We start from the raw sequence: 20,225 nt of genomic DNA on the forward strand, positions 1-20,225 counted from the left end.
GCATATAAAATAGTCAATTCAAAAAGTGAGTGCTTCTTCTCTCAACACAGGCTTACCCAAGGAACTTATAAACCTCAAGAGATTGGAGCAAGATAATAGAAACTTCCCCTGTAAAATCTAAAACTATGTACTGTTTTACCAAGTAATGATAGCATGCTAATATTCCAAATTTCATTTAGTTTAAAATTTTGTTTTCCCTGTTCTCTCCATGTTTTGCATTGAGTTAGGCTCCCTTTATGTTTACTCTATATTCTGCATGAGTTCCTGTGTTTCTTCTCAATCTGATTTTCCACAAGCAGATACTGAAATCCTATAGAGAAGAGCATGTGGTCTGTGCTGACCAAGACTCGGCCATTGTGGTGTTCTCAGGGGCACCCACACGGCCATGATGATGGTTTTCTGTAGGTTCAGTGAGTGAATTGTGGGGGACACTGGGACCCTCCACCCAGAACCCTCTCAAGGGAGGACTTGTTGACTTAGCATTAGGGGTACTATCAGTAGACAGCCTTTGGTTCTCAGCTCCTTCCAGGTCTGCTCGAGCTGCAGAGAGCCACCTCACTTGGGACTATCTACACCCTTCTCATGAACCCACACCCAATGACTGATCGTGGAGGCGAGAGAATGGTCTGGTCATCTAACCCAGTGGGGACAACTCTGAAAACCACTCCAATTCCTGAACACCCTGTGAAGTCAGTGGAGGCCATAGTCAGGGTTAGCCCTGAGGCCTGAGAAACAGTTCCTTCAAGGGGAACTTTTCAAGAACCAGCTTCAGACACTGACAGTTGTCAACAGATGTGCCACCAGTGAGGGGAGAAAAGAAATTGAGAACTTCCTGCTTAGGCTAAAAGTAAACTCAGAGCACAGGGTATCTGCATGACCTTGACTCCAAGAGGAGTGGGCTTTCTGCACTCACCTAGGGACAGGTGCATTTTGACCCAAGCCCCCTGGGAGTATTGCAATGGCCAGACTACATCGTTGGCACTCCGAAAGCCCTAAATTTTAAAAAACAAAGAATATTTCTTCTCCAGTTTAAGTACTGCTCTTCACTTATAAAACAAAATAGAGTTCTAAGTGGACCAAATTCAAGGGTCTTCTGACTCAAGATCACCCTGTTAGTCAAAAAGGCAGCAGTGACATTGTTTACGTGCAGTGTAACCTTTTTAAAAGCAAAATCCTCATTCTTCTATGCTAGGCTAGAGGCTAAAGCAAACAATATTCCCCTGCTTATATTAGAGTCAATGCTAACATAAACAGCATTGTCATTGTGAAGTTGTATAATGGTAAAGATGTATATTCTATTCCGACAGATAGACATTTTACTGGAGTGGGTGAAAGTCAGGCTGAGGAACAGCCAAGGATGGAGCCTAAGGTTCTAGAACTAGCATTATATCAGAAGACACATTTTAAGACAGTTCTTTAGCATCAATCCTCCTGCACTGACCAGCCACACTCCTACTTAAAAACTAACAAGGTGCACCTGGGTGGCTCAGACAGTTAAGTGCCGGGCTCTTGATTTCGGCTCAGGTCATGATCTCAGGGTCCTGGGATCGAGCCCCTTGTCAGGCTCTGCGCTGAGTGTGGAGCCTGCTTGAGATTCTCTCTCTCTTAACCTCTGCTCCTCCCCTAGCAGGCACACAGGCTGCCTCTCTCTAACAACAATAACAACAAAAACAAAACCAAGTAAGTCCAGCCTAAGGGATTCAACAACCTCATTCAAGGATAGAAGAAGATGTATCCCTGGAACACAAAGGTATTAAGAAGAACATACCTTCCTCAAATTGTCCCTAAAGGTTAATGTCTGGGTCACTGAACTCCTATCAAAGAGCATATGAAGAAATAGTGTTTATTAAAAGAAATATTTTTCTACCTGTTAGTATAAATGACTGCGACCATCCTATAAGGTCACTTATATCAATAACCAAAGAGGTTATTTAAGTGACAAAATATACCAGAAAAAGTTATTTAAAAAACAGAATGAGCTGGCAGGTCCAAGGAGACACTTTTCACATGCTGGCTAGGTCAGATTTGGCTCCTTTACTGAGATGATAGCAACAACAAGAATAATTAGAGCTGACAGGTATTGAGCACCAGGTATTGATTAAAGGTTTCATGTGTGTCAACCCATCTAATCCTCACAGTATACGTATGAGCACAGGACTGATTTCTATAATTCTGGTGCCCAGGCATAGCTCTTGCGTTACGCTGAGACCTTCTGAAAACCAGCATGAGTAAAACTCAAAGTAAGAGCAAAGAGGCTCAATTACAAAGTGATGTGAGACCCAAGTCTCCAAGTGCCAGGGGCTGGGCAGTGGGGAGAGGGGCAGCGATCCCACTAAGAGCCCCTAAAAGAGCAAGTAGCCATCAGATATATATGTCATCATTTTAGAAAGGGGAAGTCTTAAGGTTTTTGGCCATGTATTAGGGAGAGTGCACAGATTAAGAGCTACATTTTTGAAAAGTCCTTTGCATCATGCAGTGCTATTATAATTGCTAAAGGCTGGGCTGGTGATAATCTAAATCCCAAAATATTAGTGGTTAATTAGGAATCCAAGGGACTTCTTCCAGAAATAAAACTTAATCCTTTAATGACACTTTTTATTTCTTAATTTCCTCCCACAGTAACCTATGCAAATATGGCCTTGGTTTCCGAAAAGAAAAGCCTCATGTGTTCGTTCAGTGTGCACACTCGAGAGTCATTGGAAAAACCAACAGTGAAGGTGGGCATGAACTCTGTTTCCCTTTTTCTCAAATCATAGCTATAAATCTTAATCTTTTCTTCTTAAATTTATGAAAATGTAGTGATTGTTATTTAACCACTTCAGCTTGTTAATTTACATTTCGTATGAATCTAAATTGCATGCATTGATACAAAACTTAGTCCGTGACTTTTTTAAGTTTCAGGGAAAGGGGATATTTTAAGAAATGAGAATTCTGCAAAAGGAAGATCTCACAAAAAAACTGCTCTTACCATCACTGAGGGAGTGAAGGTTAGCATCCTGTAAATTTGCTAAAGCCCATTTTTGATTGAATTGGTTTTTTAAATAAATTACTGTGGGCTTCCAGGTATCCAGTCCCTTCCTTTCCAAGTCAAGAGGAAGATGCATTCCAAAAAGCCACTCAAAGTAATGGCAAAGGTGCCAGAATGATTTTCACAAAGTCACAGAATCCCACTGTGGCCTGCCCATCTTCCTAGAGCACACAGAATTTCTCTTCATCCTTTCAGTGGTGTGGGCTAGATTTTCTGGAATTCCTTCTATTGACCATCCTATCAATCATCCTATGCCCAGAGTTACGACTTTCCCATAATGAGGCATGGAGCTGGAGAAAAGCAAGGGAGTGCTGAAGGAGGAGACTCAGCTTACCAAGCATTCTTGGAGGACTTTCTGATTACTCTCCTACCCCAGTAAGACAGGGCAACAATGCCCAAACCAGCTTCCAGACCAGAGTACATGTAGTACTAACGGGACATTCTCTTCCAGTCTCAATTTTGCATAAAAAAAATAAAAAGGGAGGGGAAAAAAACCCATCATCTGAATTTAATGTAACCCAAGATGGCTAAGGAAAAAAAAAAAAGGTCTAGCCAAAAGTATGCTGTTTTTATCTTGCTACTGATTTCAATATGTAGCCGGAAAAAAAAATATTTGTGAAAAAGAATTAAGTAATTCTCAGACTAAATTTTTTGTCCATTGGACACACCACCATAATAGGCTTCTTAGCATTAACAGGAGGATTTTGAATGAGTTTTCTTTCAGTCTGAGTATCAAATCTGTGCATCTTCTGTCTTGTTCACAACCACACAAGGTGATCCATCCTGACCTACGTTAACTGACAGGTCTGAGGGAAAGGCAAGGGACACAGGAAAACAATTTTGCTCCAAGCTGGAAGCTACTGAATTCCAGAAAACAATGAAGATTGGACAAACCATATGGACCATACTGCCCTAAATCTGAAAGCTGACTATATCTAAGCTGAATATATCAAGCTGAGAAAGCCTGAAAATATAAGATGCAACCCACTGCTGATGTGGATTTTGCATGCTATTATAAACCTAACAGCTTATTAATGGCATAAAAGACACATAAAGGGTACCTGAAAATCTATACTATATTTCAAAATTTTCAAAATATTAGCAAATATAATTAAATATTAATATTAGAGGTTATGGCTTATATCCAGGAAAGAAGATGATATAATATGGTACAACAAGTACCAGAGTGTGAATCAAAAGAAGTAAATTTTGCACTATCTAAATGACTTCAAACAGGGCACTTAACATAGCCAGTTCCTTAATTTATAATGTGAAAGGGTGCAAATAGGTAAGTTCTTTACCCCATTCAGCATCAACATTCTCTGCTTCTAACTTAGATCTACAATATAACTCCTAGAATACATCGGGCTGTAAGAGTCAAATTTATTGTTCTTTGAAACTTAAAATGTTTTTAAGAAGTCCTCCTTCCTCAGAACCTATTTTTCACAGCTACCTCAACTGTATATAGCATGTTCAAGAATATATCATTATAAATTCTATGATGATTAATAACTTAAAAACAACTCTCACCCATAAAGATAATTCTAGCAGAGTCAAATTTCAGATTATTCAGTTTCAGAGCAAGTAGATATTAAACTTCTGTGTAATTTATGAACCGTACCTCAAATCTGATGCTGTCTTTCCCATGTATGATATATTGTGGCTATCTACAAAGAAGATTAACGACCCAGACCCAATCCCAGACAAATGACTTAGAACGAACTATTCCTCATTGCTGGGGTTTAGGAGTTGACACAACAGCAGTACATGCATCGAAATGAAACTTTATATCACACCAGGTAGAGCTGAAAATGAAGGAAGAAATTTGCTCCACTGAGTTTGATGAGACACGTACCTTGTTACATTATGGACAAGTACCCTGTTACATTACTGTCAGACATTATATGGCCCTCAGCAAAGAAAAGAGAGTCTGATGCTGCCTACTTATTTCCCTCTCAGGGAAAAATCATTTACCATGACCTTGGATGCCAGGCCTCTTTTTGGCAAGTAGCAGTAGTGGTGAATGTGAACACATTCTCTCTACACACATTTTCAGGAGCTCAACCTATAAACTAAATGAAAATATATAAATTTACCTCCAGTTATTTTTCTGTTTGATTAACATTAAAAGGCTTCCATTTGATAGGCAGAAAAGAAAATACTAAACTTGTACTAGGAGCATAAATATAAGAGTTAATCTCTCAAAAAAAAATCAAATATACATTTTAACTAGAAAAACATGAGAAGATATGTCTTTCTGAATGATATGTAATGATTAAATTTAAATTCATGTCTCTAGAACTATGCAAAAACATGTGTCTTGAACATTTTAACCCAAATATTGGTTCAAAAATATTTCATGTTTTAATATTTAATTTGATTCAGATGGATCTCTTATTTTGGGTCTATAAAAGTGGAAAAAGCTGCAGGGTTTTTCTGGTTCAATAGCACAAAGGCATATTATTTCTGGTAAGAATATTATATTTACACATTCACAGGAATGACAAAGACAGAAGGATTCTGGAACAATTTACAATAAAGCTTGTCACTGATTTGGGTTTTGCCTGCCCCTCCACCCCTTAACTGCCAAGCATGATATTTCTTACCTTCACATTTTTGTGATGCTTCATTAAATTTGTGTCCAGCAGGGCATTTGCACTCAAAAGACCCAACAGTATTAATGCAATTTCCTCCCTGACAGAGCCCAGGGATGGCCTGGCATTCATCCACATCTGTCAGATTTTAGGAGAGAGAGAGGAGAGGGAGAGATCCATATAAGTCATTGCAGAAGAAAATGTGATAGTTTGTCTACAATTATGTTACCATATTTATGTCAGTGAGTTATTCGTCCATCACAATATTTGGAATATGATGAGAGAAACTATTTCTCACAATTACTTTATGTAAAATAAATTACTTGAGTAACAAAACTTGGTCAATAATGTCTTATAAGAAGTCACAAATATTGTTAATTTTCCCACCTTCTATCTTCCCTGGTAAGGGGGAATATTTATACTGATTTTTGTGGGTTTTATTATGCATGCTGCAAATTATAGGGATACAATGATTAAAAGGCTGACAGTAATAACTAGAGTTATTCAAAAAAGCCTTAGGATCAAAATGCAACCCATTTCTATAATAAAACTGTCTCTAAGACTTATATTGAATGATTCAGTTAAAACAGAATTTACTTAAGATCACTCGGCCTACATGAGACAGTGAATGTTTTTATGCAAATGAAATGGGAAATGTTCACCCCCCATCCTGGTAGAATTGGTTTGTGCAGTCAAAACTAAATAACCCAGGAACCTGGACTGAGAACTGAGAGACACCCCAGATGAATGCGCCGTCTCAGCTGCAGACTCACCTTGCTGGCAGAGCAGCCAGCAGAGGGAACCTTTTTAAAGGTAAGTCAGAGTGTGTCCTTCCCAGCTCAAAACTCAAGCCCGTATCTTAGCAGATTCTATCTGTCCCCTCTACTCTCTGACCTCATCTCTGGCGTCCTCCCTCTCTCACTCCTCTCCTTCCACACTGGCTTCCTTGCCATTCCTTAAATATACCAAGGATGCAACTGCCTCGGGTTTTGTAGCAGTGACCCCTCTGCCTGGATTATTCTCCCTCCACAGAGCTGCATAAAGGTTCCTGTTGCCCCGTCCGTCAGGTCTCTGTTCCACTCTGGCAGTGGACCCTTCCCTGGCCAATCTAATAGCAACAGCCAGCCCCCTGTCCTTCACCACCCTTCTTTGCTTCTTTTTTTCCATAGGCTGAATCACCAGCCAACCTGATAAATACTGGTTTGCTTTGTTTTGTTTCATAAATCCATTGTCTTTAATGCAAATTTCAGAGGGCAGGTTCTTTGTTTTGTTCACGGCTGTATCCCTGGCACCTAATAACTATGGTCCCACATGTAGCCCCAAATAGGAACCTCCTAGGAACAAAAGTAATCATTCCAGTCTCATTATGTTCAGTTAGAAAGACTGTAAAAAATACATCATGTACATTCTTTCCATCTCTTCATATATAACACACAAAGGTCTAGTTTAATAAAGGAACCCCCAGGGTGGCAGTCTAAATTTTCTTTCTCTCACTTTGGATCTTCTTTTTGAAATCTGGAAACCTAGTATACTCTCTTGTGTTACTCTTCACTGTATGAAGCAAGAGGATGATCACCAATTTTAAGATCTCTAATAACATGTGCTCTTGAGAAAAGTCGGCATGAGGGAAAGGATACTAAAGGAGCAACAATTTATTTTGCTATAAAAGTGTCGCTGTTTTAAATGGAATGTCTTGGCCCACAAATGAATAGCTATATGTGAAGTATAATTAGATTATGTTTTACAGCTGATCTCAATTTTGTCTTAGACCAGAAGTTTCCATTCTCTTGATATGCCGAATAAGTTGTTAAAATGTTATTTGAAATTGATGGTACATATAAACAAAACTTGATAGCCATGTTGGTCATAATTTTTGGCCAAGAGGTAATATATATGAGGGCACTTCTCTGCTGGCCATACCTTCCAAGACTGAAGACAGAATAAGCTCCTTTATGAACCCATTTGCCCACAGCCCCTCACATCTGGCCCAAGGTCTGAAAACGCCAGCAAAGAGACAGAGCCCCAAGCCGAAAGCAGACTCCCTCGGGCGGGGGCGCGGGGGTGGGAACCACACACACACACAACCAAACATGATGAATTTCATTCTCAAAGTGGCAATATGACTGCCATTTTGATTTTGTGGGTTTCACAAAATTTCTGATAGAAATCTTTTCATTTTTTTTCTTGGATGTCTAATAGCAGAGTCAGGAAGGGACAGAAAGAAAATGCTGGACAAGTCTAGACCATAGAAAATGCATAGTAAATCCACAGAGGAGTCGCTCTTCCCTCTCTCTTTTCATTCTCTGTCCCCCAATTCTCTTAGTGCCTCAACCTCTGACAAGGACTCATGGACACCATATCTGGCTTTCTGGTCTCTGTCGGTGTGTTCATGGGTAGTGGCTGGCTTCAGAACACCAAGACCAAGAATTTCTTCAAAACTCACTGGGACTTTCTAAGGATGAGAAAAAATAAAGAAGGTACCTAAGAAAGGGGGAACTAAACTTACTTTTTATTTTATAAAATCACACACTAGACCCCTCTGTAATTCCTTTGTTTCAAAGTGGCTTCTTGCTGCTCCTGACACTCAGAAGGACAAGTTGAAGGGCACATAAAGGAGCTGTATGTTATACACAGCAGTCGCGGGAGCCAGGACCAACAGTGCTTATCACAAGTGGAATTTGTGGAAGTATAATTTAATGAAGACCCACAGACCTGTGGGATTAAGCTCAAGTTCTGTTTTACTGCATATTAGCCTTAGAATTAACATACAGAACAAAACTAGTATCTGCTTGCCTCAGAAAAGCATACCCTGAATTTTCTGAAAATATTGCAACTTGCTGAAAAAGCCCTGAAGATGTCTAAAGGAAACAGATACAGCCTGGGAGTTTTCAATCCCATCAGTTTAGTGCTGAACTGCCTCCGTTCACTTCCTCCTGTTTCCTGCCAGACATCCAGACAATAAAAGAATTTGTACAGCTGGAAGAACAGGAGTGAAAGCCAAAAACAGAGTAAGGGCTTCTATGGGAGGCAGGAGAAGAAGCGAGCAGGCGACATCTGGGGATATTTAAAACTGTGAAACAAATCTTAATTTATTTCTGACTTGTAAAAAAAAAAAAAGCATAATGTAGCATGTAGAATGGAGAGAGGAACAATTTTCTTGAGGTCAACTAAGTACAACCCATGAGACAGAGGAACTCCAACAGTATCAAATGAAGGAAAAAAACCTGGGAAAAACAGACTACCTTGTGCACAAATTTTGCTTAGTGTTTAAACACAGCATTGCTACAATGCATGGCATTGCTGCAAAGAGAATCCTACCACCCCCTAGAAACACCTCTGTGGGGGGAGGGGGAGCTGCGGGCAAGGAAAACTCCAGGGAGATGAGAGGCTCTCTCTTGAGCCACGCTCCTAATGCCTAAGTTGGATATCATGCCGTCAGCGAAATCGTGAAGCTATGTCTCTGACGCCGCTTTTCCATTCTCTCCAACTTCACTGCAGAATGGCTCTCCAGAGCAAATAAGATGAATCCATTAATAACTCCATCGGCCAGAGGTTTACCTTGACAGGCTCCCGTTCGGATATTTGGAATGAAGCCCCGGCGACAGGGGTGGGGCTGGGCAGGGCACATCTCACAGGGGTGGCCCCAGGCTCGGCCGACCGTGGCACAGCAGAGTGTTTTTGTGCAGACAATCCCGCTGAGCTGTCCCTGGCACATCTGGTTGCTGACCACAGTAAAACATGGGCCTGTCCTGTAATCTGAAAATAAAGAAGGAGAATTCCATGAAGGTCCAGAAAAGCAGGAATCATTAGGCAGAGGAACAGCTGTGCCCCATCTTTCTTGACTCCAAATTGGGAAAGAGTGTTCAGGGATAGAACTGCACATCGGTGACTCCGTGTGAAGCCTTGGGCAGACCATTCTACCGCTCACTTCCATGTTCCTCACCTAGGACACGGGGATAAAAACACCAGTTTCTACCCACTGTGAAGACACTGTTGTAAGGATCAAACACTTTACAACTGTGATGTCCTATACATACATAGCATTATGATATTAATATACATTCATTCACTCAAAAAAATGTATCAGTGCCTACTATGAATCAGCCCCTGTGCTTGATATAGATGTTTAAATGATTAAAATAGATCAAATCCCTGCCCTTATGGAGCTTACAGTCTATTATTATTCAGCCTGGAGAAAGCAAAACATTTCAAAATTTGCAATGAGGCAAGTCATGGCACCTTCTTCCTGGGAGTTCCTTGAACAGAAGAAATGGGTTACTCATTTCTTTTGGATTGGGTCCATCTTATTTCAAATACAAAAAACAAGCAAGCAACAAATAAGTAAGCATTTTAAAATATTTGCCCATGCAAAGACATTAGGTATTTAAGATAAAGAGTAAGGACATTGGTCTGAAATCATTGTAACCCTTGGGCAAAAGTCCATCTTCAAGTAGACAGTGAAAAGTGAAGGCCACAGGAGAATTTCCAAGTACTCTCCCCACTTGATACAAAAATCTGCCTCCGTTTTTGTTCTGTTCTGTTTCGTTTTGCTAAAAGGAGAAAGTCAATCTGGATTCAGCAGCCAAAAAACAAGAAAAATTAACATGTAGTGAGCACAGAGGACCAAAGTCAGACTGTCCTCAGTCTCCCTATGAGAGAAATTGAGACCATAATATCCCTTTCTGTTCTACAGTGACCTTGACAGATAAGGGAGGCTGAGTTGTGGCAAGACCCATGGGCTTCTACCCACTACCCAAAACTGCATGCTCCCCTATGTCATTTTCAGAAGTGCATAGTGTTTCCTGTGAGCCCAGGGATGCAGTAGATAAATAATAAATAACTCCAGTAAGTTCCTTTCACCACTGAATTCTACAGTTTATGAAAATCACTGTGTGTGCTGATAAAACCTCTGGGTTAGGTTTTCACTTTTCTTTTCTTCTTTCTTTCTCTAGGTAGGTAGGCATGCCTCTGTTCTGTGTATTCTCTCCTGCTTTCTCTGTTGCAGTTATGACCTCAGCGACTCCCTATCACTAAATGTTCTTCCTCACTCTCCCTTCTATCTGGCTGGAATGAGCCATCTGTGCTCAATGGCACCATCCTAATGCCCATGCTGCCCTAATGTCCATGTGGAAAGACGAGCCTTCCGAGGAGTTCCTAAAACAAAACATCACCCAGTCAAGTTCAGCAAGAGGACTATGCCCAAATTATGGTAGCACTTGAGAGATGGACAGGGTGGACAAAAAGTCAAGTCCCCCTCTCCACATCGCCCTTTCCATGCAAGTGCTTGCCAAAGTGTGCTATGTGTATCGCTGATGGGATGCAAGATGGCTTTAGACTGTGAGGCTTTAATAGTCATTTATCAATTCTAATTTGTATTATTAAAAAGTATAACCTTAACAGACTCATGATTTCACATATATGTTTGCTATGATGAGGATGAATTTTAAAAGTTTAATTCAATTTAAAGAAAAATATTAAGTAAACTCTAGTACAGGATACACAAACAGGCCAAAAATTTGTTTAGATTGTACGTAAACACCACCAGTGTTACCATTCAAAAAGACTAACCTCACACCTTTCTTCCCCTCAAGTCTCTAATGTTCTGGCCCCACCCATCTTTCCAGCCTCATCTTGTCGCTTCCTCAGTTTAGTGTCTTTTTACTTTGTTCATGCATATTTTTTTTTACCCTACTGATTATTTTCCAGTTTTATGTAGCCAAATTCTAGGTATATTTTAATATTTAATATTTTTCATAGTATGCCAGATCTATTCAAAATCCGCTATCTTCTTCCATAGAATTGAATTTGAACAAGGATACAAAAATTAAATGCTGTTGAATAAGATCTCTGCCCTCATTTCATTCTGTCAATAAAGAAAAATGACAGCACCATGACAGTTCCCAGCAAAAGTGCTCTTAAAGGCAGTAAACACATGGACAAAGTCAAAGGCTGCAATCGTTCATTATTTGGCTCAATTCTTCCAAATATTACCTGTAGGCATTTAATAAATACTTCTCTAACATATGGCATTTCTTTTCTATTTTAACACTTTGTTGTATATTTTTGAAATTCGAAAATAAAAAATTATTTCAGACAATTAGGAAAAGGTAGCAACATAAGCAAGAAAGTAAAAATCACATGTAATTGCAGCTAAAGAAATCTTTGATACATATTGGTTCTATTATCTTAACCTAATTTTACATGTGTTTTTTTCTTCCTCACGAAATAGGAACTATATTAAATCTGTAATTTTGAATCTTAACATTGCCAAAAGCATTTTCCCATGTAACTACTATTCCAAAATATGATTTTAATTGCTACATTAATGGATGTACATGATGGATAATTTTCCATCAAGTTATAACAATTTATTCAATAATTTTCTTACTGTGTATCATTTAAATTGCTTCCAATCCTTCATTATTACATACAACGTTCACCATACATTGCTGATGAACTCCTTGAGGATGAAAAATGTTTAGTCTCATGCAACTACCACCAAGATTTTTATAACTACATATGCATATTTTACTTCTGAGACTAGAAAGATCACAGCAACATAATCTTTTATTTAAAAAATAAATAAAACCTTCTATGTTAGGTAACAAGGAAAGAAATTTAAGTTTGTTTCTTCTCTTAATTTACGGAGATAAGTACAAATGCTTGAATCAAACAGATTCATGGTGGCATGACATTTTCAATCTTTAAAAAACATAATGGAATGTGAATTTGAATTTACAATCCTGTCTTTAACACTGCTTGGATTTGGTTTTGCTGCTCACTTTGTCAAGATAACCTACAGAAAATATCTTATAGATGAGGATCGCAAAGATACAGGGGTGCAAACGCGTGTTTTGAGATTGACACCAGCAAAATCAAGGCACACTACAAAATACTAAGACAATCTGATTCAGTCCTGCCTGACACTGCCTCATGACTTCAGACATGAATTCCTCATTGGAAGACCCTCATAAAAAGAAAATAATCCTTAGACTTTTCCAGGGTCAACAACTTCTTACTCTCATTTCAATATGAAACGCATGGAATAGAAATGGCAACTGTTAATTCTGACAATTTTCATTAGGCATCTCTAGAGCGCACAGGGACCCATCTTTATTAAATATACTGGATATCTGGCAAATAGTTGGAGTATGTATAACAGAATCTATAGACTTGACACATTTCTACACTAAATACTTAACATTATGGACAAAGAACCAAACCATTTGACAGTGCAGATTAGTAAGTGGACATAAAATGTATCTGTAGGACACATTTTCAATAAAAATTGCTGAGTGCCAAAGGAGAGGCATAATCTGGATGAAATAGAATTGGATCTAAAAATTTCTTGGAAGGTAAATGCTCTATTAACGTGGTTTTCAAATGTCATTCTGATTTGGCAGCATGTCCTTTCTGTCTTGTGTTTCATTTAGATTGCCAAAGTTATGCTGTTTTTTGTCCAATACTTGAACCACAGAAAAAAAATCTGCCCACACTCCTAGTTCCTTACTAATAATCCAATTATTTACAATTATTCCCATAGCACTTATGTGATACTAGGCTAAATTTGCATATTCTTTTTTTTTTTTTTTTTTTCCAGAGAGTCCCAGCACGAGACATGGAATGTGCCTAATTCAATGCTTGGGTAATGTCTGACTCACTCCCTCACTGTAAATCATTACTCCTAATTCAACTAAAATATAGTATTAAAAACACTTTCTGTTTGCAAACTGCTCCACAATCACTTCCTTATAAGACCTCCATGAACTAGGGCAAGAGGCCAAGCCTTTCCCAAATTAAAATGCAATTTTAATTGTTCTTAACTGGCTTACTTTAGTGTGGCTTGTTCATGGGAAATTTGGGGTCTACATGTTCCCATTCTGACTGGTGAGGGGCTCCAGGACTGTTCCACAGTCCCCACAGATTTAGCCTCAAGACAGGATCTAACCAACGGGTATGTGTAGCTTCAGATCCTCGGTCCCTTCCCAGATCTGCAGCTCAGAATGCTGTGACCCACAGTGTTATTTCACTTTCATTTGTAATCAGACTTCACCCTGAAGCAAATGCATCATGCACAGAGAAAGAATATTCTGTGGTACAATGAAATCTTGTCACTCCTGCCCAGTCCCTAAACCACAAACTGCAGAGAAGGCACAAGGATATAATTTGGGGCAGTAGGCTCCAATTATTTTAAATCCTTCTTTTCATAAAAATAACAAAAAAAAAGAATGAGATATCAATTTATCCATGACAGGGTCACAGCATGCTTCTTCCTTTCAGGTAGGTTGGCCTGGGACGCATTAGACGCCTAACGTGGGGAATTTCAATACAACCTCCTGAGGGAAGAGTTCAGAGAACTTTTAGTCTGAGGAAAATTAAAGCAAAGAAGTTCCATGATCATAATTAGTCTCATAACTGCTGCCATTTCTTCTCACTCCAATTATTCTTAACCTCAGGACATAACGAAATCACCTGGGGAAGTTTTGCAAAATGCTAATGCCTGGGCCTCACCCCTGTCCTCCCACAGCCCCTCTCCCTCTCTCCCCCACTCCCATCCCCTGGAATCCAATTCAGTAGATGTGGCATGGGGCCTGGGCGTCTGTCTTTTGCAAAAGCCCCCCAAAGTGATTTTGCCCTCTAGAGCTCTAAGTTCAATCTCTCTCTCAACTTTATTGAAAAGTGCTTATGTTCCATTATTAATTGGTGGTGTCTGCAAGATAGCTGGCTGCTTACCTGAAGCTCTAACCTTAGAAACGTGAGAAAGCCCATGAACTAGGATTGCAGCTGCTCAATATAATCCAATTCCATAGTATTCATTCCCATAGTGTTGACTGATTATGAGGCACTTTACTATGTTCTTTATTAATTATACTAACCACAAGCTCACCTAAAACAGCAAATGAAAATTTAAGATGGCTAACCACCCACTGCTCCACTGTCCTAACAGTACTGAATTCACATTTCTAAGCTCTCCCCTCCCAGTGTTACAAAGTGCATCTACTTACATGGTATCACTCCACTACCAGGAACTCCCACTTCCAACTGCTCTGCCCAGTGCTAGACATGGTACCTGAGTGAAATGCTGGGGGGATTCTCCACCCAGGTTCCAAACCCATTGATCAAAGTTAGCATCAGTAACACCAAAAGTTAACTTTTAATTTCCTCAAGAATTATACTATTATAGACCACCCTGAAATACTTCCATGACTCCTGATTTGATTAAATATAAAGTACTAAACATCCTCTATGATGTTTATGCCAAAAATAGTCAAACTTTTATCAAATGAAGTTTCCAGACCTAACTTGTAGCAGAGAGGACATATGGGGTAGAAGAACAAGACAAATGCCACCACAAGGAAACACTCAGAAAACCCAGAATGTGTGGTTTTCAAAGGCAACTGTCCTGAACTTTTCCAAAAATAAACCACCCCTCTCTCTAAAAAAAAAAAAGAAGAAGAAGATGGTAGGGGGATTAGATTAAAAAGACATAATAACCAAACCTTAATCGGATTCTTTTTTTTTTTTAAAGATTTTATTTATTTATTTGAGAGAGAGAGAATGAGAAAGAGAGAGAGAGCACATGAGAGGGGGGAGGGTCAAGAGGGAGAAGCAGACTCCCTGCTGAGCAGGGACCCGATGCGGGACTCGATCCTGGGACTCCAGGATCATGACCTGAGCCGAAGGCAATCGCTTAACCAACTGAGCCACCCAGGTGCCCTGGATTCTTTTTTTAAAAAAAGATTTTTATTTATTTATTTGACAGAGACACAGCTAGAGAGGGAACACAAGCAGGGGGAGTGGGAGAGGGAGAAGCAGGCTTCCCACTGAGCAGGGAGCCCAATGAGGGGCTCGATCCCAGGACCCTGGGATCATGACCTGAGCCGAAGGCAGACGTTTAATGACTGAGCCACCCAGGCACCCCCCCCTTAATTGGATTCTGTTTCAAAAAGAGACAAGTGGGGAAATTTTACATGGGCTACATATTATATAATATTGTGGAATTGTTCTCTTAGATATGGTCATGGTATTTTGATTATCTATGAGGTAAAGGGTGATGTATGCAACTTAACTTTCAAATGATTCACCAAAACAAACAGATTAACAAATATATATAAGTACATACCTATATGTTATAAATATATAATATATAATTACATTTATATATAATATACATGCTAGTGTAATATATATTATATATAATAACATATATTTATATATACACAGATACACAAATAAGCAAATAGAGAATATTATGTGTATAAAAGTGGAAAAATGTTAACAGATATTTAATGTAGGTGGAAGATATATGGGTATACTTTACACTATTATTTCAACTTTAATGTAAGGTTGAAATGTTTAATAATAAAAATTCTGAAGAGGTGAGAATTCCTTCCTGGGCTACTTTTACTATGCAATATTGTCTCTTCCATTTCAGCCAAGCTATGTTTCTTTTTTTTTTTTAATGACACAATAAATTTCAAATATACTTTCCAATCCATGCATTTTTATAAAATACTACATGCAAGATATGAGTGTGACTATGGTCTCTACAATGTTATTTAAAGAATATGACTTTTTGGCAAAATTTACTAAATTACATTATGCAACATGTTTATCTTTTAGTAACTGTATCTGAGATACAGCTTCACTGTTAACTAAAAAAAAAAAAACAAACTTAGAAATAGGGCAAAAGAATAAGCACAAAACTCTTTCTGTTAACGTTTTCCTAACTTTTAACTTCTTTAATTCATAAAAGTATTACCATTACAAATTTTAAAATAAATATCATTCAAAACTGCAGACACAAGGGGATGCACACCTCTTAACTCTAATGCGCAGACGGAGTGGTTGACAAATCCCGGCCATGGTTCTGTGGAACCCGATTATGTGCAGCATCGACTCAACTACAAAATACTGTTACCGCATTTTATTCTGTTCCGTGGTGAAGAAAACAGTAAACAATCTTGTTCAGGGAAGAGAATATCTTATGTCTGAATAATCACGGACTTCACACTCTTTGTTCCCTCACTGTACCTCCTACTGATTTTCACTTTTCCCCAATGTTATCTGCAAACTACCTTCACTAGAAAAAAAAATGGGTGGTGGGGTGGGTAGAAGTCAAATTCTGGGTTGGGTGACACAGTTACCATCAAGATAATAAAATCATAGAGTGTCTTCATTTTTCAAAGTCTGCAAATTGCACGTTAAAGAACCAGCTGGCTTGGATCTATGCACTTTGAAAATGGCTTGCATGAATGCCGTGTTAAACCAAACTGCAGCTTCACCACAGAGCATCAGCTATTGAACAGCAAGACAAAAACAACAGTGTTATACAACAGTTTGATGTATTTGTTCTTTTACATCTTCTTCAAAGCCACCGAGTATAAAACATTCCCTACATTCCAAAAGCCAGATTAATAACATAGGAGTAAAGGGCCCTGTGATCAATGATATTAAATATAACTTTCCAGGGCTGACATATTCTTAGATCAACTCGTGTATCTTAAAAGGGCCTTGTAATATTGCTTAATGTCCAAATACAAATTCTATCTGAAGGGCATTAAATTTCTGAAGGATTCTAAGGGAATGTTTATTGTTAAATTTGGAAAATCATTATTATAAATGAGATTTTCACATATGGAGAATAAAGGCCTATGCTTATAAAGGGGAAATAAAAATGAACTGATTGGTGTTATTCCAGTGTAGGTTCCACTAATATGAGATAGCCAGACGAGCCAAACTCATAGAGACAGAAAGTAGAACGGTGGTTGCCAGGGCTGAGGGAGGCGAGGAGAGGGGAGTTATTGTTTAATGGGTACAGTTTCAGTTCAAGAAGGTGAAGAGGTTCTGGAGACAGATGGTGGGGGCGGTTGCACACTATGTGAATGCACTTAGTGTCACTGAACTCCGCATCTAAAGATGGCTAAAATGGTAAATTATGTATATTTTACCCAATGCATAAAATAACAGACATTCTGACTTCCGTGACCAGGTTCAATGAGTAAACATTATCGTTGTAAAACGTAATCAAGAATTTCTTCATTCGATCTTGCCATTTGCAATGACGTGGATGGAACTGGAGGGTATTATGCTGAGCGAAATAAGTCAAACAAAGAAAGACATGTATCATATGACCTCACTGATATGAGGAATTCTTGATCTCAGGAAACAAACTGAGGGTTGCTGGAGTGGGGGGTGGGGGGGAGGGATGGGGTGACTGGGTGATGGACACTGGGGAGGGTATGTGCTCTGGCAAGCACTGTGAATTGTGCAAGACTGTTGAATCTCAGATCTGTACCTCTGAAACAAATAATGCAATATATGTTAAGAAAAAAAAAGCAGGAGGGGAAGAATGAAGGGGGGGGAAGTCGGAGGGGGAGACGAACCATGAGAGACGATGGACTCTGAAAAACAAACTGAGGGTTCTAGAGGGGAGGGGGGTGGGAGGATGGGTTAGCCTGGTGATGGGTATTGAGGAGGGCACATTCTGCATGGAGCACTGGGTGTTATGCACAAACAATGAATCATGGAACACTACATCTAAAACTAATGATGTCATGTATGGGGATTAACATAACAATAAAAAATTAAAAAAAAAAAAAGAATTTCTTCATTCAACAGTTACTGAGCTACTGTGCCATATCAGTGAACAGCAAGAGAAAAAGTCCCTGACCACATGGAATTTATCACCTGGCAGGACAAGTAGTCAGCAAACAAATGAATACATTTAAAATCATTTTAGATTTGAGGCTGTGATTTAGTCTACAAATGAAGTAAGCATGCTGCCAGGATAGAGAATAATTGGGGATACCCACCATGGATGACTTCTTGGAGAAGGTGGTTATTTATACAGAGGCCTAAAGGATGAGAGCAAGTCAGCTGTGCAAAGTGAGAGTAAGTGCTTCCAAGGTTTAAGACAGAGCAAGAGCAGAGGCTCTGAGCTGGGAGAGGGCCTGGCTTCTCTAGTAATGAGAAAGGTCACTGTGACCAGAGCTCAGAGAGCAAGGGGAAAGGGGCACGCCATGGGGCTGGAACATTGGGCAGGGACTGGATTACACAGCACATTCCAGGCCATGGTAAAGAGTTTAGATTTGGCTCGAAGCTCAACAGGAAGCCACTGAAAACATAATGTGTTATTTTTGAAGTGTGCTGCATAGAGGGTTCAAGAGTGGAAATGGGAAGGCTTGCAAGGAGGCTACTGAAGGACCTGAGAAAAGACGGCAGTGGCTAGGCAAAGATGGTGGCACGGAAGTGGAGAGCAGCCAGCAGGTGGGAAGTGTCCCTGGGTCTCGGGAGAGCACCAACAGTGCTTGAAGATGGTTTGCATGTGAAGGGTGAGGGAAACTGAAAACACAAGGATGACTTTGGGTTTCTGGCTCCAGTAGCTGGATATGTGGCCAGCCACTCACCAAAATGGGGAATCTGACAGAAGATTAGACTCGAACTATCAATAATCAGTATGAAAGGTCTTCACACTTTCACAAGGTACCAAGTATAGGACAGGTGATTTGAATGGATGAGGCTGGCCCTGCATAAAACAATATTATCTGTACATCTTGATGCTATAAAAACCTATATATAAAGAAATTACTTCTTGGTCTGTGCATTTCAGCTTTTTCACTAAATTTCTTGCCCTTCCCTTCCTCTTTTTGAGCAAGCATGTAGTCATATGACATTCACATATTTATGTATAGACTATATGGTTGAAATTCTTTCTTCAAACACATTTGGCCAATTCTCACAGTAACCCGACTGTTAAGTACACATGGCTCAGACCAACAATATGTGATGGAATCCTGGCGTGTGGGTGGGATTTCCTCCAGAGGAACTTCACTGCTGCTTCTATGAAATGACAGGGCAAGGGAATCCAAGACCACTAGCATGTTCACTGCCAGCCCTAAGTTCGTTCTACAGGAAATTGATACATACCACACTCCGATGATATTATCAATTCTTAGAGATCTGGTGAAAAACTTAAGGCGAGGACAAAAGTTCAGCTATTTAACCACAACTGAGAAATGCCTCATATAAATATGGACTTTCTGTACCATCAAGACAGATATATGACGGTGAGATAGTTTAGATACATTGGTTGAGAAGTGTTATTTCTAGAATTGGCTTTTTACCAAATATTCATTTGCTTTTGGGTACCTGATTACATAGGTTGCTCATCCCCTCCACCCTTGTCTCTCTCTGAGTTTCTCTCTCTCTCTCTCTCTCTCTCTCACACACACACACACACACACACACACACACACACACAATCACTGAACTATGATAATACACTATCAAGTAGTTCTCAAGGTGACCCTCTTATTCTCAGAATTTGTCTTTGGAAGAAAACGTCTGATGAATGAAAACTTCCTGAGACTGTTTCCAGCTCGAGTCTGGCGCTGAACTCAACTGAAGAAAGACAAGTTGGAAGAAAGTACAAGCATTAGTCAGAACACATGAGTGAACTGTGCCGAAGACAGGCATGGAAGCTGAGGGAATGGGAGAGGCCACAGTTCCAAAACCCAGTCAGGTCGGTTTAATTAATCAACAAAAGAAGATTCCTGACAAAAATCTGTGCATGCTCAGATATCAAAACATGGCAGAAGACT

General features: G+C 39.4%; 1 protein-coding gene across 1 annotated transcript in view; it reads right to left on the minus strand.

Annotated features, from left to right (window-relative positions):
- FBN1 (fibrillin 1) overlaps nt 1-20,225 on the minus strand; it is a 228,619-nt gene that overhangs the window by 113,410 nt on the left and 94,984 nt on the right. The window contains exons 6-7 of the mRNA XM_021693975.2: nt 9,181-9,378; nt 5,635-5,760 (exon numbers count right to left, since the gene is read on the minus strand). Of these exons, the coding sequence (XP_021549650.1) occupies nt 5,635-5,760; nt 9,181-9,378 (324 nt within the window). The remainder of the gene's footprint in view (nt 1-5,634; nt 5,761-9,180; nt 9,379-20,225) is intronic.

The sequence above is a fragment of the Neomonachus schauinslandi genome, chromosome 9 (genome assembly GCF_002201575.2).
Source record: "Neomonachus schauinslandi chromosome 9, ASM220157v2, whole genome shotgun sequence".
In the NCBI taxonomy this organism is placed as follows: Eukaryota; Metazoa; Chordata; class Mammalia; order Carnivora; family Phocidae; genus Neomonachus; species Neomonachus schauinslandi.